Here is a 15,000-nt window from a genome sequence, read left to right on the forward strand (position 1 = left end):
AATGTAGCGTGTGCACAACGCACATAGCCTACACTTTGATTCTCTCATCTACACAGAAGCAGCAGTTTTCATTTTTGAATACATTATTACGATAGATAGATAGATAGATAGATAGATAGATAGACTATTTATTATAAAAGCATACATCTAGCTTACACATTTACCCAAATTATCATACGCCTGTTTAACCGAAGTTAATTTGGGTGGGTTTCTCCATTTCAATGTAACTTCTCTCTTTTACGGCCGTGACGAGAGCGTTGCTCTCCTTGGCTGTGAACCGCTCCTGGCGCGCGCCTGGCAAATCTGCCGTTTCAATAGCAATCCGCTATGGAAAAAGCGCGTTTGCTCTTAAAGGGAATGTGAGATGACGCTCTGATTGGTTTATTTCACGTTACGCCCAAACCACACCTATGAATAATGAAGCTACTTCAGACCAACCCATTTTAGATTTGCGCCTGGCGCAATAGTCATTTATCCCGCCGGGAAAATAGCAACAGCGCCGAGACCCGCCCACAAAGTTACTTGCGCTTTGCGCTTTGACACTTGCGTTTCAGATCGTTAAAATAGGGCCCATAATCTCAAATTTAATAGCTTGTTTAGTATGAAAACTCACAAATGAGTCACTAGTGTATTATGTTTTCATATATATACTTCCTTTAATGTGTAATGTTGGTGTTTGAGCATGAACAAGCTCTTCGTTCTTCTCTATATCAGTGTCAGTGTTTCTGAACTCCTGAAACGCCTCTATTGTAGTCTCGAGTTTCTTCTGGGAACACGTCACAATATTCCTCATTATAATAATTTATGCGCAGAATAAAGGGGCGGGGCCTGGTTGAGTTAGTTAGTAGTGTGTTAAACTGGCGGTTATGGGAAATGGCGGGGCACTTCCCAAACACACTCAAAGCGCTCGACCAATCACAACACACTGGTCCAGCCGACCAATCAGAGCACAGTGTGCTTTTCAGAAGGAGGGGCTTCATAGAGACAGGAAGTAAACAGAGCGTTACTGACAGACTGGAAAGAGAGGAGCCGCAACAATGGAGAATATGAGGAATATAATCAACATTCAAGAAGGAAAACCTGTTCTAGTCGAGCCTAAAAACCACATCAAGACATGGCCTATTTAAACATAATTACACACTGCACCTTAAACTTGCTGTGAATCTCTTTCTTGAGCATTATTCCTGCTTCCATGATACAGAATGAGTGGGACAGAGCAAGGGTTGTGTATGCTCTGCTGCCCAGGAATGCAGGAAAACACAATCACGTGAAACGTAGATGCTTTACTGGAATGCTGGGGATTTTTTACAACTCCAGAAATGGTTTGTGGGTTTTGGCAACAAGAGAGAGAAATAGAGAGAGAGAGGACGAGATTTAATATTTTTGTTTTATGTTCCATCTTCTTCATCCCTGAAGTTTCTAAGAGAGTCTCAGGGAGAGCGAAGCGTCTGTTTAAGCTCTACCACCCCGAGAGAATATGAGAAAACTCCAGCGCTCATAAACAACATCACACCTCTGTAAACACAGCGACCCAACGCATGATGCCTGATGGAAAACAGCAGAGGGAAATATGCCACTGTCATCCAAGGAGAATAAATCATATAAAGAAATACAACGAAACCCCACAGTGAGAGTTATGGAGGGGTTGAGGAGGTGGAATGATGTGGAAGTCTTTCAAAATTATGGAAATTTATATCTTGCCGTTCTGACGTTTTGCATTTTGCGTCTCAGAATTGTGAGATATAAACTTGCAATTGTGAGAAAAAAAATATTTTTTTGGAAAGAAATTAATACTTTTATTCAGCAAGGACACATTAAATTGATCAAGAGTGACAGTGAAGACATTTATAATGTTACAAAAGTATATTATATTGAATTATAATTCAAATAAATGCTGTTCTTTTGAACTTTCTATTCATCAAAGAATCCTAAAAAAATAAAATCTATAATCAAAGAATCCTGAAAAATAAAATCTATAATCAAAGAATCCTGAAAAATAAAATCTATAATCAACGAATCCTGAAAAATAAAATCTATGATCAAAGAATCCTTAAAAATAAAATCTATAATCAAACAATCCTTAAAAATAAAATCTATAATCAAAGAATCCTAAAAAAATAAAATCTATAATCAAAGAATCCTTAAAAATAAAATCTATAATCAAAGAATCCTGAAAAATAAAATCTATGATCAAAGAATCCTAAAACATTTGTATCTATAATCAAAGAATCCTGAAAAACAAAATCTATAATCAAAGAATCCTAAAAATATTTATCTATAATCAAAGAATCCTAAAAAATGTGTATCTATAATCAAAGAATCCTGAAAAATAAAATCTATAATCAAAGAATCCTGAAAAATAAAATCTATAATCATAGAATCCTGAAAAACTAAATCTATAATCAAAGAATCCTAAAAATGTTTATCTATAATCAAAGAATCCTAAAAAAATTAAATCTATAATCAGAGAATCCTGAAAAATTTAATCTATAATCAAAGAATCCTGAAAAATAAAATCTATAATCAAAGAATCCTTAAAAACAAAATCTATAATCAAAGAATCCTGAAAAATAAAATCTATAATCAAACAATCCTGAAAAATAAAATCTATAATCAAAGAATCCTGAAAAATAAAATCTATAATCAAAGAATCCTGAAAAACAAAATCTATAATCAAAGAATACTAAAAAAAATAAAATCTATAATCAAAGAATCCTGAAAAATAAAATCTATAATCAAACAATCCTGAAAAATAAAATCTATAATCAAACAATCCTGAAAAATAAAATCTATAATCAAAGAATCCTGAAAAATAAAATCTATAATCAAAGAATCCTGAAAAATAAAATCTATCACAGTTTCCAGAAAAAAATGAAACTGATTTCAACATTGATAATAATCATAAATGTTTCTTGATCATCAAATCATCATATTAGAGTGATTTGTGAAGGATCATGTGACACTGAAGACTGGAGTAATGATGCTGAAAATTCAGCTTTGATCACAGGAATAAATTACACTTTACTATATATTCACTTAGAAAACAGCAGTTTTAATTTGCAATAATATTTCGCAATTTTTTATCAAATAAATGCAGCGTTGCTGTGCAAAAGAGACTCTTTCAAACTTGCTGACCCCAAACTATTATGTTTCACATATATGTCTACATGTTATGACGGAAGCAAGGAACAATGCAACCGATGCTTTATCATGCACCCACAATTTCAGAGCATTTTAATTAACTTTTGTGATGACACACTCTAATGACTAATTAGGTTTTGTAAATCCAAATATATTGTTTTCTAAAATGCATCTTTAGCATTATTATTCACCAAATGCTCCATCAGAGTGTCTAAGTGCCCTACAAAAGAAGCATTTAGTTCAACACAGGTATATTGTTTCTATAGGAACTGCATTAAAAATTCAACTCATGAATAAATCATCATGCATCTCCATATTGATTTTATGTAACACACAGTTTCCCGTACGAGGCGTGAGAGCGACGCGAGCCGGTCGGTGGGCTCGAGGGTTTCGCCGTGGATCTGAAATGGTGTGGGAGCTTCAGAAGGAGCGGATAAAGTGTGAACTTACGCCCACTTTCTCTCTGCCGCAGATCTCCCACGCACACAATCACTGCATGTCATGTGCGAGCGGGTGGGCGTCACATTATCCAGCTATTCAAACTCCAAAACACAGAATAGCTGACAGAAAACACTTAATAACCTCTCTTATTGTTCCTCTCTGTTCCTCATGTTCATCGGTTTAACAGCATCACAGACGGACACTATACTGTCAAATAAAATCTGTTACATTTACGGTAAAAGCTAGAAATATACCGTAAAAAATACAGTAGCAACATTTCAGGTTTTACAGACTTAGCTTAAAATTACAGTAAAAAAAAAAAATAATTGCATTATCTGATATAATGCTGATTTACCGACCCTATTGAAGTACTAATATCTGTTTTGTACCACTGTAATACACTGACAATCACTGATCACAGCAGTGATGAGAGTCACATGATCAATCAAAGCTCATCACAAACACCTTTTCCACATTAAAGTTAATAGTAACATAATAGAAGCTGACAGTGTCATTCACACACACACTGAACACCATCATGGTAACACGTAAAAATGTTAAAATGCAATTAATATTAATTTAACAACATTAAATGTAACATAGGACCGTAATGTATATCACTGATTAGAACAAACTAAGAAAAACTATGAAGAAACATAGTTATTTCAACAAAAGTACATCAAATTAGCCTGGTTAAAACCAGACCATTCTCAGTAGTAACTGAGTTATGGTCTGGCAAAGCTTCATTAATAACTCATTTCCAAAGGGGCGTCACCAACGGACGTCGCTCAAATGCCTCTGGGCGCGATTGGATAGACCTTAACCAATCAGAGCGATCGTCATCGTGTAAAGCCGTATGCTGCGTCCCAAAGTTACACTACGCCATAAAAGTATGTACTCTTTTTGTGAAGAAAATGTATTTTGAATGTGTAGCAAAAAAGTAGGCAAGCTTTGGGACACACTACTTCGTCATCTTTATCGGACGGATCTGTCGCGTGCGTCCTGTCACTTAAACTGCCCTGTCAATCATCTCGTCACAGTTAAAATCCTCTATTAAATCTAATTTAATTTCCTACCGTTTCGGAGAGAAATGTAGAAGCACGTTCATCTGCCAGTGGGTCTTTCATGGAGACTGTCCTCATGTGTTTGCAATTTGAATATAATAATGCATTTAAAAGTCGGTGCGCTTCAACGGGCGTCGCTCAAATGCCTCTGGGCTAACACCAATCAGAGCGATCGTCATCGTGTAAAGCCCGCCTCAACGTTTCTGATTGGTGCCGCGATTTCGACGGATTAGGAATGGGCTTGAATGGGCTCTTTGCCAGACTACTTGCAGAGCATATCTAAATTTGCCGGAAGTTGTCTGGGTTTTCCCAGGCTAACATCAAATGTGAATTTGTGGGAATGTCAATTTACGGTTTTCCACTGTAAATTAGACAGTGACTCCAAAAACTGTAAGTTCAACGGTATTTTACTGTAAAATTACATTAAATGTAGGCCTACGGTTAGATCTGTCACAGTTATTCACTGTTTATAGTACGGAAACGTTCTGTTAACCACTGAACAGTTTTACACTTGTGGCATTTTTACTGTTAAAAACAGTGTAGGTTTGTGATTCCCACTCACCCGCTAGAGCCTTGATGCGCGAGCGCTCGAATAGCCGGGCCGAGCTGTTCTCATTGTCCCATTCGTCCTCCCAGCGGTTGTTCACGCTGTCCGGGTATTGTTGCTGGATGTCCATGTGCTCGAATTCTGCGGCTACTGTCGTCATCCTGACCTCTGACCTTTCGGCTTTTCACCGTTCACACTTCCTCATGGGCGGCGGCTTCCTCTGAAGCCCTGCTGAAAGAGACAGAGGGGTCAGAGGTCGTTACAGTGGGATATTTAAGGTACATCACGGACATCATAATCATATTTGCTCCACTGATTGTGGATCAGCTGGATTCTGTGTAATGGATTTAAATATGGTAATAATGAGGTTAAACTGAACTAAGAATTCAATGAAAATATCGAATTAGTCAAAGAGAAACATTTGCAACCCATTTTACTTCTGCAGCATATATGTATATATTTTTGTGTGTATATATATGAAAACATAATACATATTGTCATTAATATGTTATAATTTTTTACTCTTTTTTTCTGGTTTAGAAAAAGCTATGTAAAATATGTATTACATAAAGCAATTTACACAAAAGTGAAACAACTGTGTTTTCCAGAGTGTTGTTTGTGTCTGACTCTGAATGAGGCTTTAATTGTTCATCGGCTCTGCTGACCTTTGCAAAGAGACAGCACTTATTTATTTCCCATCAACCCCTCCTCTCCTCTCTCTCCATCATCCATCACCTTGACACTGATGCACATCTCTGAGCTTTAAGGACTGACTGCCACCTATTGGACAACCCTGAGATCTGCCCCTGCCTTACCCACAATCCCCGGACCAGCACGATCATGTGGCGTTCCTCACCCGTGAGATAATGGACACTGGCAGAACTACAATAACACACATGAGTTTCTGCTTTCCTAATTAAAATCTGCAGTCTGTCCTGAAATACATCTCAGCGTGCCGTGATGACATCATCAGCCAATACTGTGTGTACGAATGGCCCTAAAATGACTTTCCAGCTCTGGAGTGATGTTAGCTTGTTTATCTCAGGTACTATATTACAAGGTTTTTCAATGAATCCCAAATTTTCTGGGGATTTTTTTGGAGCGGATCCAAATGCCTTCTTTATAATAAATCTAATTCTCTTTCTATGTAGATTTTATATCCATAAATGTAATTTTTCAAATTGTAGACATATTTTTGAAATATTCTTACAAGACATAAAACATTATTTACTGACAATTTCACTCTCGCCTTACAAGAAAGCTCTCAGAACATTTTTATTTACTTTTACTTTTCTTTTTTCTTTTTTTTTTACTGTATTTAATGTGCAATTTTTATTTATTTGTGTAATTCTCTCTTCTTTTTGTTAGGTGACTGTCTGTTTTTACTTTGAGCTATGGCACTGGTCGTTCATGTTTTTGTTTTATTCTTTACTCTATTAGTGTTATTCTTAACTATTGTGATGCTCTAATTTAGTTGTACCATAGTGTAAACTGAATGTTCAAATAAAGCATTAAAAAAACAACAACAACGACAAATGGCCTGAAAAAGAATGCTGTGAAAATTATAATTTTTTTAATAACTTTTATATAAAAAAAAATGATGTAGAACTACATTATTACATTATGATACAAGTAAATACTGTATCACCAATAAAGTTTAAGAAGTTATTAATTTGATTATCTCAAGATTTTTTAGAGACATGGACAATAAATGCGTCTTTTGTAACTTAGAAGAAGAATCAATAAAACATTTATTCTTTGAATGTGTATTTACCCACTGGCTTTTGTATTGATATTGAATATTGAATATTTAAATTCACAAAATTAAAGATTTGACTATCCGGTAAAGATATATTTTTGTTGTATAAAAATAAGAGTTGAGAGCAAAATTTGGTGATTAACTTAATAATTTTGAATGGAAAATACCATATACATAAACAGAAATGGACTAATAATAAACCTAACATTATATTATTTAAAATTGAACTTAAGCGTTACATTCAGTCCCTAAAAGATGCAAGAAATGAAAAAGCAAAACGGATGTATAGAATTTTTTTTATTCTTCTTTATGTAATTTTTTGTAAGTTATCCCCTTTATATATTTTTTCTGTTGTTTCCTTTGATGCTATTATGAATCTAATAGATAATAGTTGAATGCATTGTGATCCTCAATATATGTATGTTGTTATTGTTCTGTTATGCAACAAAAATACATAAAAAAGTTAAAAAAAAACGAATGGCCCAAAAGATCAGGGGGGTTATGATGCACACCAAGTGCGCCAAACAGCACAGAAACACCCTGAAATGCACTGCTTTTCACTGTGAAACCGTTTATCGTTCTAATTGCTATAGCATCCGGCTTGGTTTGCATGCGGTCGCTCTCCTGCGAGATGTTCTTCTTCAAACACCTCCCACACAAAACCTGCGCGGCGGCGCTAACATCTCACAAGAGCGTTTCTCAAACAAACGGAGAGTTTCCAGGGCATTTTTGTAGTGAGAGTAACACCCGTGTCCCAGAAACCGCTCGTTGCAGTCGGCTAAATATAACCGTGCCACTGGGACGGGCTTCTGGAGAGCTGAGAGATTCGGGTTCGGAGTGAGTAGCTACTCGAGCAGAATGTCAAACAATGAGCAAGATGACACAGAAATCAAGGGCAAATGCTGAATACCAGCATACGACTCGTAGGCCTACTGTTTCTGCCATAGAAAGATGCAGTAAGACAACTTTTTGAGTGTAGCTTGAAGTGAGGATAATGGATGGGTGTGTGATTCAATTCATAAGCTTCCGATTCGATTCGAATCTTGATTCAATATCGATTCATTTGGCTAAATATCAGGAAGGGCATGTTCATTTTTTCTCAAGGAAAGAAATCTCTCAACTAATGCTGTAAACATACAGGGAAACCTAATATTATTATTATTAAAGGTTAAAATTAACAACTTTGTATAGCCTACATGATGTTCTGTATCTTTCAACATTCCTTCTGATGTTCATTCATGTTTATTTGGTGCCGTAACTAGTAGTAAAGAGGAAGACAGATCCGCTGGAATTGAGCTATAGATCTATTTACAACACACATCTATTTTCCCTCCATTGTGTGAAATGCTGAAGGCTTTTATCAAGCTCTAGCCTCCCAAAAAGACAATAATGGTCTGTCAGTGACGTCTTTGCCATTCAAATGTATTCAAAACAATATGTATTACTTTAACATAGCTCTTATGAAAGTATTGTGGTAGTACCGTGGTGTAATGATGGTATCAGATGGTAATACTATAGTACTTTGATATTGAATTATGTACCATGGCAAATTGGTACCATATCCAAAATATCATATTTCCTTTATATAGCATTTTTATAGGCTTTTAAATGATAAAGAATGACATAATTATAATGTCCAAAACATGGTATTTCTATTTTATATTAGCATAGATGTGCTATAAAATGTATATAAGGTACTTCAAAGAATACTAGGTACATGTCTAAAATAAAGTACCCTAATTTTTTTTAAAGTGTACATGTCCAAGTATATTAATTGCATTCATGCACCATATTAATGACACCGTAGTTATTTTCCATAGTATATTTTTATGGTAATACCATGGAATTTTATAAGGTAAAATATACACTTATACAAAACACACATTGACTTCTAAATGCACATTATATTAAGGAATGACTCAAACTTGTGTATCTCAAGTAAACGCAGTGAAGTAAAGACAGTAAAGACAGCATGTGACGCAGCAGGAGACGTTCTCGTGTCAATATGTCAGCTGGACTGATGGGTTTGTCTGGCTCGAAGAGTATTGATTTCCCAGCATCCCTCAGACACAGTTAGTGAAGCGAGCGCCTGTCCTCTGCAGTAAAAGCCTCGGCATTACCATCTTCTCTGACTTTACTAAACACAACACAAAAGCCCACGCAACCTGTCTTTGCAACTTTATATTGATATAAAAAGTTCATCTTGCAAAAAATTACTGTGGTTTTAGCATAAAGATACACCATGGAAAGATTTACCACAGTATCTTCATTTTATTCCCATTTCTTTTTCTTTGCACATGATGCAACTTCAGTCATAGGCCTATGTTTTTGAGATATGTACCATAGTAAAACCCTGAATACATACAATGATATTTATGTATACTAATCATTTAGTGGCATGGTACACACACACAAACATACACTCTCACACACACACACACACACACACTCACACAAAAACACACTCTCACACACACACACACACACACACACACACACACACACACACTGTATACTGTACTGTGTATTGTGATATTACACCGTGTCCTAACAACACGCGACGCGCGATAAAAGGTTATTTTCCATGTTAATCAGAGTGTTTGTCCTAACCAGCCGCGACGGCGACACGCGACGATTCGGTTTCTATTTTTCTGCGACGTCGCGCTGGAACAACAAACACAAAGTGTGTCAATGATAATCTCAGGCACTGTTTATGTGCTTTATTTAATGTTAAAAGCGTGTCATGTGACTCTGAATATCATTTAGTGCTCCAGCTTTGTGGCTGTAAAAGCAACAGTGGATAATTCACCTCAGATCTTGAAATTAAACAAATGGAAACAAGAACGTTCAAACTTTGAACAAACAAGTGTATTATTTGACTAATATTGTTTTAGTAACTCAGTATGTATTTTTAATAATGTTTAAATGGTGTAATATTTGTGAATTTGATTGTGTACTTAACCATTTTCTTGCGAGTGCCGTGAAAATTACTCCGCTGCTGTGCGTTTGCCGCGAGACTCCGCCCACACGCTGTTCTGATTGGTTGTGGGTTTTGATTGATTTGACGCATCTCGTAGTCGCGTCGGCGTCGCTACTGAGTTACGACCATAGTTACGACAGGCAAATTGCTTGTCGCTGGAATCTTATCGCATCGCGTCCTATGATGTCTGGTTAGGACATGGTGTTACTCAAAAAATTGCATCAGTATACCTATATATTTTTTTGTATTATTTATATAGCCTAATGTTATAGTTTTTATACATATTTTGAATTATATTTCAGTAATGCTTTTGTCATTTTTGTTAGTTTTTGCTTTTTAAAATATTTATATTAGCTTCAATTTATGTTTATATTAGTTTTAGTAATTTTGTTATGCCATTTGTTATGTTTTTTTTTACATTAATGTATAGTTTTAATTAAAAAAAGTATTTCTGTTGTAGTAATGTTTGTACTTAAACTTAGATTACTTCAGGTAATTACCAAGGTCACATTTCTATTTCTATTTTAAAAAGTTTTTTATTTATTTAAGTTTAAGTTTTTTATAGTAAAGTTAAATAAAGTTGCTTTATTTCAATTGCCCAAAACTCTTTTGAATTATTTGAACAGGTGAATGTTAATCAATTTAATTTTAGTTAAAAAATAACAACACAATTATTATTGTTTTTTGTTGTTTTTAAAAAAATTTATTTACGAGTAATTACGGTAATTACGAGATTTCAACTTATAAAAAGCGTTCATGTCCTCGTCGAGCTCGTAATTACAACTTGTAAATTGGGAATTTTCTGAGAGTTCCATGAGACCATTGCAGATGAATTTAGGCATTGATTAGAAACGCATAATTCCCATTACCAGCTCCGAGCAGAACATCACGTGTTGTCATCTAGAAATTACAGTAACTAGATGTACCGCATGGCGGTACAAAATATGACCGCCGCTCAGGCCTGCACTGGCTTTCCACAAAAATAAATGACGTGGAGCAATTTGGCTGTATTGCGTGTTTATGTATATACCTAAAAAAAGTAGTAGTATGTGCATGTCTGTTTGTGTATGTGTATGTGTGTGTCTGTGCGTGTATGTATGCGTGCGTACATGTGTGTGCGCGTGTGTGTGTCTGTGCATGTGGATTTGTATGTGTGTGTATGGGTGTGTGTCTGTGCGTGTGGATGTCAGTGTGTGTGCAACTGTGCATGCTTGCGTTTGTTTGTATTCCTGCATGTGTGTGTGTGACAGTATCATCCTAAACCAGCAACCCTTCGCTCAACACCACCATCTACAGGCCGATGAGTGTACAGTCACTAAATGTGCACATAAATGAATTTATTTTATACCCCCCCCATGGATGAAATTCTACGAAACTTAGCATACCCCCAGAGGATGTCAAGTTAATCATACACATGAAATATGGTGCAGTTCTGAACATCTCAACTGAAGATAGGGGCGATTAAAGCAGAATAATATTGCATTTTCATTTTTTATGGGAGGGGCGCAAATCACAAATGAGTGATTATGGGCTAGGTTGATGTGGGCCCTTAAGACCAACATACCATAAAAATGTATTCATCCTCGGTGCCACGGTTCAGGTAGTTATTTAGGAAAAACTGCATTTTTTGGGTTTGGGGGGGCCCAGCGCGGGGGGGGAGTGGCCCCCGGGGACCAAACGAAATTTTTCCGTAAAAGTCTAGTGGGGCTACATGCCCACCAAATTTCATGTTCCCCGGTGTTTCGGTGTCCCTGGTATCGTTGACGAAAAATTCAGTAGATGACGAAAGAAAAAAAAAAAAAAAACTTTGACAATCCCTATATGATGATCATAATAATGGCATGGCGTGAACTCAGCATATGAATATTGTTATGAAAATATCATCTGATATCCTTTCTAAGCCTTGGTACCAGCAGTGTGTGACTCAAGGTCGACATCATCCTGAGGATTCAAGCATGATCTTGTCTGAAAGACGATCCAGGTGACAGTTAAGACCAGTGAGTGTGTGTGTGTGTGTGTGTGTGTGTGTGTGTGTGTGTGTGTGTCAGCATCGCTCTTATACTGCTGAGGTCAAAGCTGCCGCTAGCATGTGCGCTAGTTCTCTGCAGAGCTGTTTTTAGCATCACTGGCACACACCCAGAGGCTGCTGGGACAAACTGCAGGGATATAGAAGGGATAGTTCACCCAAAAATCTCTTGGAGAAGGCCTTAATTAACCCCCGCAGAGCCTGTGGAGCACCTTTATGATGGATAGATACACCTATATGATGGATAGATACACCTTTATGATGGATAGATACACTTTTATGATGGATAGATGCACTTTTATCATGGATAGATGCACTTTTATCATGGATAGATGCACTTTTATCATGGATAGATGCACTTTTATCATGGATAGATGCACTTTTATGATGGATAGATGTACTTTTATGATGGATAGATGCACTTTTATGATGGATAGATGCACTTTTATCATGGATAGATGCACTTTTATCATGGATAGATGCACTTTTATCATGGATAGATGCACTTTTATGATGGATAGATGTACTTTTATGATGGATAGATGCACTTTTATCATGGATAGATGCACTTTTATGATGGATAGATGCACTTTTATCATGGATAGATGCACTTTTATGGACTTCAAAACAGAAACAGTCATCCACTGCCATTATACAGCTTGGAAAAGCCAGGACATTTATTAATATATCTCTGATTGTATTCGTCTGAAAGAAGAAAGTCATATACACCTAGGATGACTTGAGGGAGAGTAAAACATTTTTGGGTGAACTATCCCTTTAAAGCACACAAGATCCGGCCTCTAGGAATTAAGATCATCTAAATGACAACAGCCTGTGCTTTTTTGAGTATTGCATCGTTAGCTCTGCAACATGCTAAAGGCTAACTCTATTTAAGCCAATTGTGCATTGAATTTTCCATTTCAGTTTAGATGTTCCCTGCTCACTTTTAGAGCAATATCAAGTCATCATAATCATTATCTTTCCTCTCTTCCTCTGAACGGCCATTACAGGCTATTTCTCCCTCCATTTCTCTCCGCAGATTCAATTAGCGGGTAAACAACAGAATGAGGATCTTTTAGCAAATTGCTGACATTAATCTGCACAAACGGCTGAGCCAATGAGATCAAACGGCTGTTTTAGCCACGGCCTGATTGGTTGTAACAGTGTCACCTGACTCAATCTGAGCAAGTCATGCTAAAATCACAGAAAGTTTGGGGTCTAGAAAATGTTTGAATGTTTTTAAAAGAAGTATTTTCTGCATGTATTTGATAAAAAAATATTGAAATATTTTAACAATTTAAATCAGCTGTTTTCTATGTGAATATATAGTAAAATGTAATTTATTCCTGAGATCAAAGCTGAATTTTCAGCATCTTCAGTGTCACATGATCCTTTAGAAATCATTATAATATGATGATTTGATGCTCAAGAAACATTTATGATTATTATGTTTGTGAAAACCATGATACACTTTATTTTTCAGGATTCTTTGGTGAATAGAAAGTTCAAGAAAACAGAATGTATTTGTTTTACAATAATTTGTAACATTATAAATGTCTTTACTGTCACTTTTCGATCAATTGAATGTGTCCTTGCTAAATAAAAGTATTAATTTTTATAAAAAATTATAATAATCAAGTAGTCAAACATCATAATTCGAATTGCACATATCTAATTTAAAGCGCTAAATATTAAAAGGTTGTATTAATGTAATTAAATTATGTTACAGTTTTAATTTTTAATTTTTTTTTTTTTTTTTTTTTTTTTTTTTTTTTTTAAAGAGTTTCATCTCACTAACAATGATTTTATTTATCTATACATTTGATATTCTGGCAATAACAGGGGAAACTGTAGTTAAAGCTTAAAATTATTAAAACGTGGCCTTGTGATTTTGTCAGATGTGTAATTCTATCACGATCTCTTACATAAAGCAAACGTTGGCATTTTTCTGAGCATCTCAAGGTCATTTCATGATCGAATTTTATTCGGCACACCTTGCACTAAGCTAAAACGATTCCTATTAATGGATTAGTTTTGTACACATATTTAGAAAAGCTTTAAAAGCCCGTATCGATCTGGTGTTGAAACCGAAGCGGATGCATGAGTGCGGATCAGCAGTGAACTCATTAGGACTCAATCATGCCTCCATTTACCCGGTCAGTGTTTCCGCCACACTCTCATCTGTGGGAAATGAATGCTGGGATTCGCACGACACACACAAACGCCCTCTGTTGCACTTTCATTAGTTTGTGCCCCCTTTCTCCCCGTGAGGTGGAAACAGTCTTTGAGAAACACAGTAAAGCGGCCATTATGAATCCGGAAACTTCATCTCTGGCCAAAGCATTTCATGCAAACTGTTCTCAGACCCCTGCTCGGCCAACCGAGAGATGCATCGCGGTCGCGGGCAGTGAATGCAGGCCTGAGACGTGTTATGACAGCCTTGTGTTTTGGCATCCCGACTCGAGCCAAGAATCATGGTGGGGGAAGCATAAAAGCTTGTGCTGAAGGCATTCTCGTCCCATCGGATGCAACACACTTGGAGAGTGAGAGACGCGCTGAGACTCGTGAAGCCGAAGCATGAGAACTCCTCCAGCAGGGGGCGCTGGTGCATGAAAACAAACACTGGCCTCACACTAATCAAAGTGTTTTTCAGGGATGCAGACCGGATCTCCAGGGATTTACAGTAAACGTTGTGTGTGTGTGTGTGTGTGTGTGTGTGTGTGTGTGTGTGTGTGTGTGTGTGTGTGTGTGTGTGTGTGTGTGTGTGTGTGTGTGTGTGTGTGTGTGTGTGTGTGTGTGTGTGTGTGTGTGACCCAGATGTCAACTATAAAAGCTTTAAACGCATCAGTGTGGGTTTACTGTCAGTGAAGTGAAGCTCACAGAGAAATGGCCTGGTCACATTTACACCCCAAATCAAAAGAAATGTAGCATATTTTTAAGACCTTAACTTTTAATTTTTTGGGGGGGATTGTGAGATTATTTTTTATTTAACTGTAGAAAAAAGAGCAAAACTAATAAAAAACAAATTATAAATGTAATTTT

The 15,000-nt window shown here is 36.3% G+C and overlaps 1 protein-coding gene across 2 annotated transcripts in view; it reads right to left on the reverse strand.

Moving 5' to 3' along the window:
- The window catches only part of sptbn1 (spectrin, beta, non-erythrocytic 1), a 109,421-nt gene that overhangs the window by 72,229 nt on the left and 22,192 nt on the right, over positions 1–15,000 (reverse strand). Inside the window, exon 2 of one of the 2 annotated variants that reach the window (XM_082155721.1) lies at positions 5,209–5,424. In XM_082155721.1, the coding sequence (XP_082011847.1) occupies positions 5,209–5,353 (145 nt within the window). In that variant the 5' untranslated portion in view covers positions 5,354–5,424. The remainder of the gene's footprint in view (positions 1–5,208; positions 5,425–15,000) is intronic. The other variant, XM_082155722.1, reaches the window with a different exon arrangement.

This window comes from Leuciscus leuciscus (genome assembly GCF_965113295.1).
Source record: "Leuciscus leuciscus genome assembly, chromosome: 23".
Taxonomy (NCBI): Eukaryota; Metazoa; Chordata; class Actinopteri; order Cypriniformes; family Leuciscidae; genus Leuciscus; species Leuciscus leuciscus.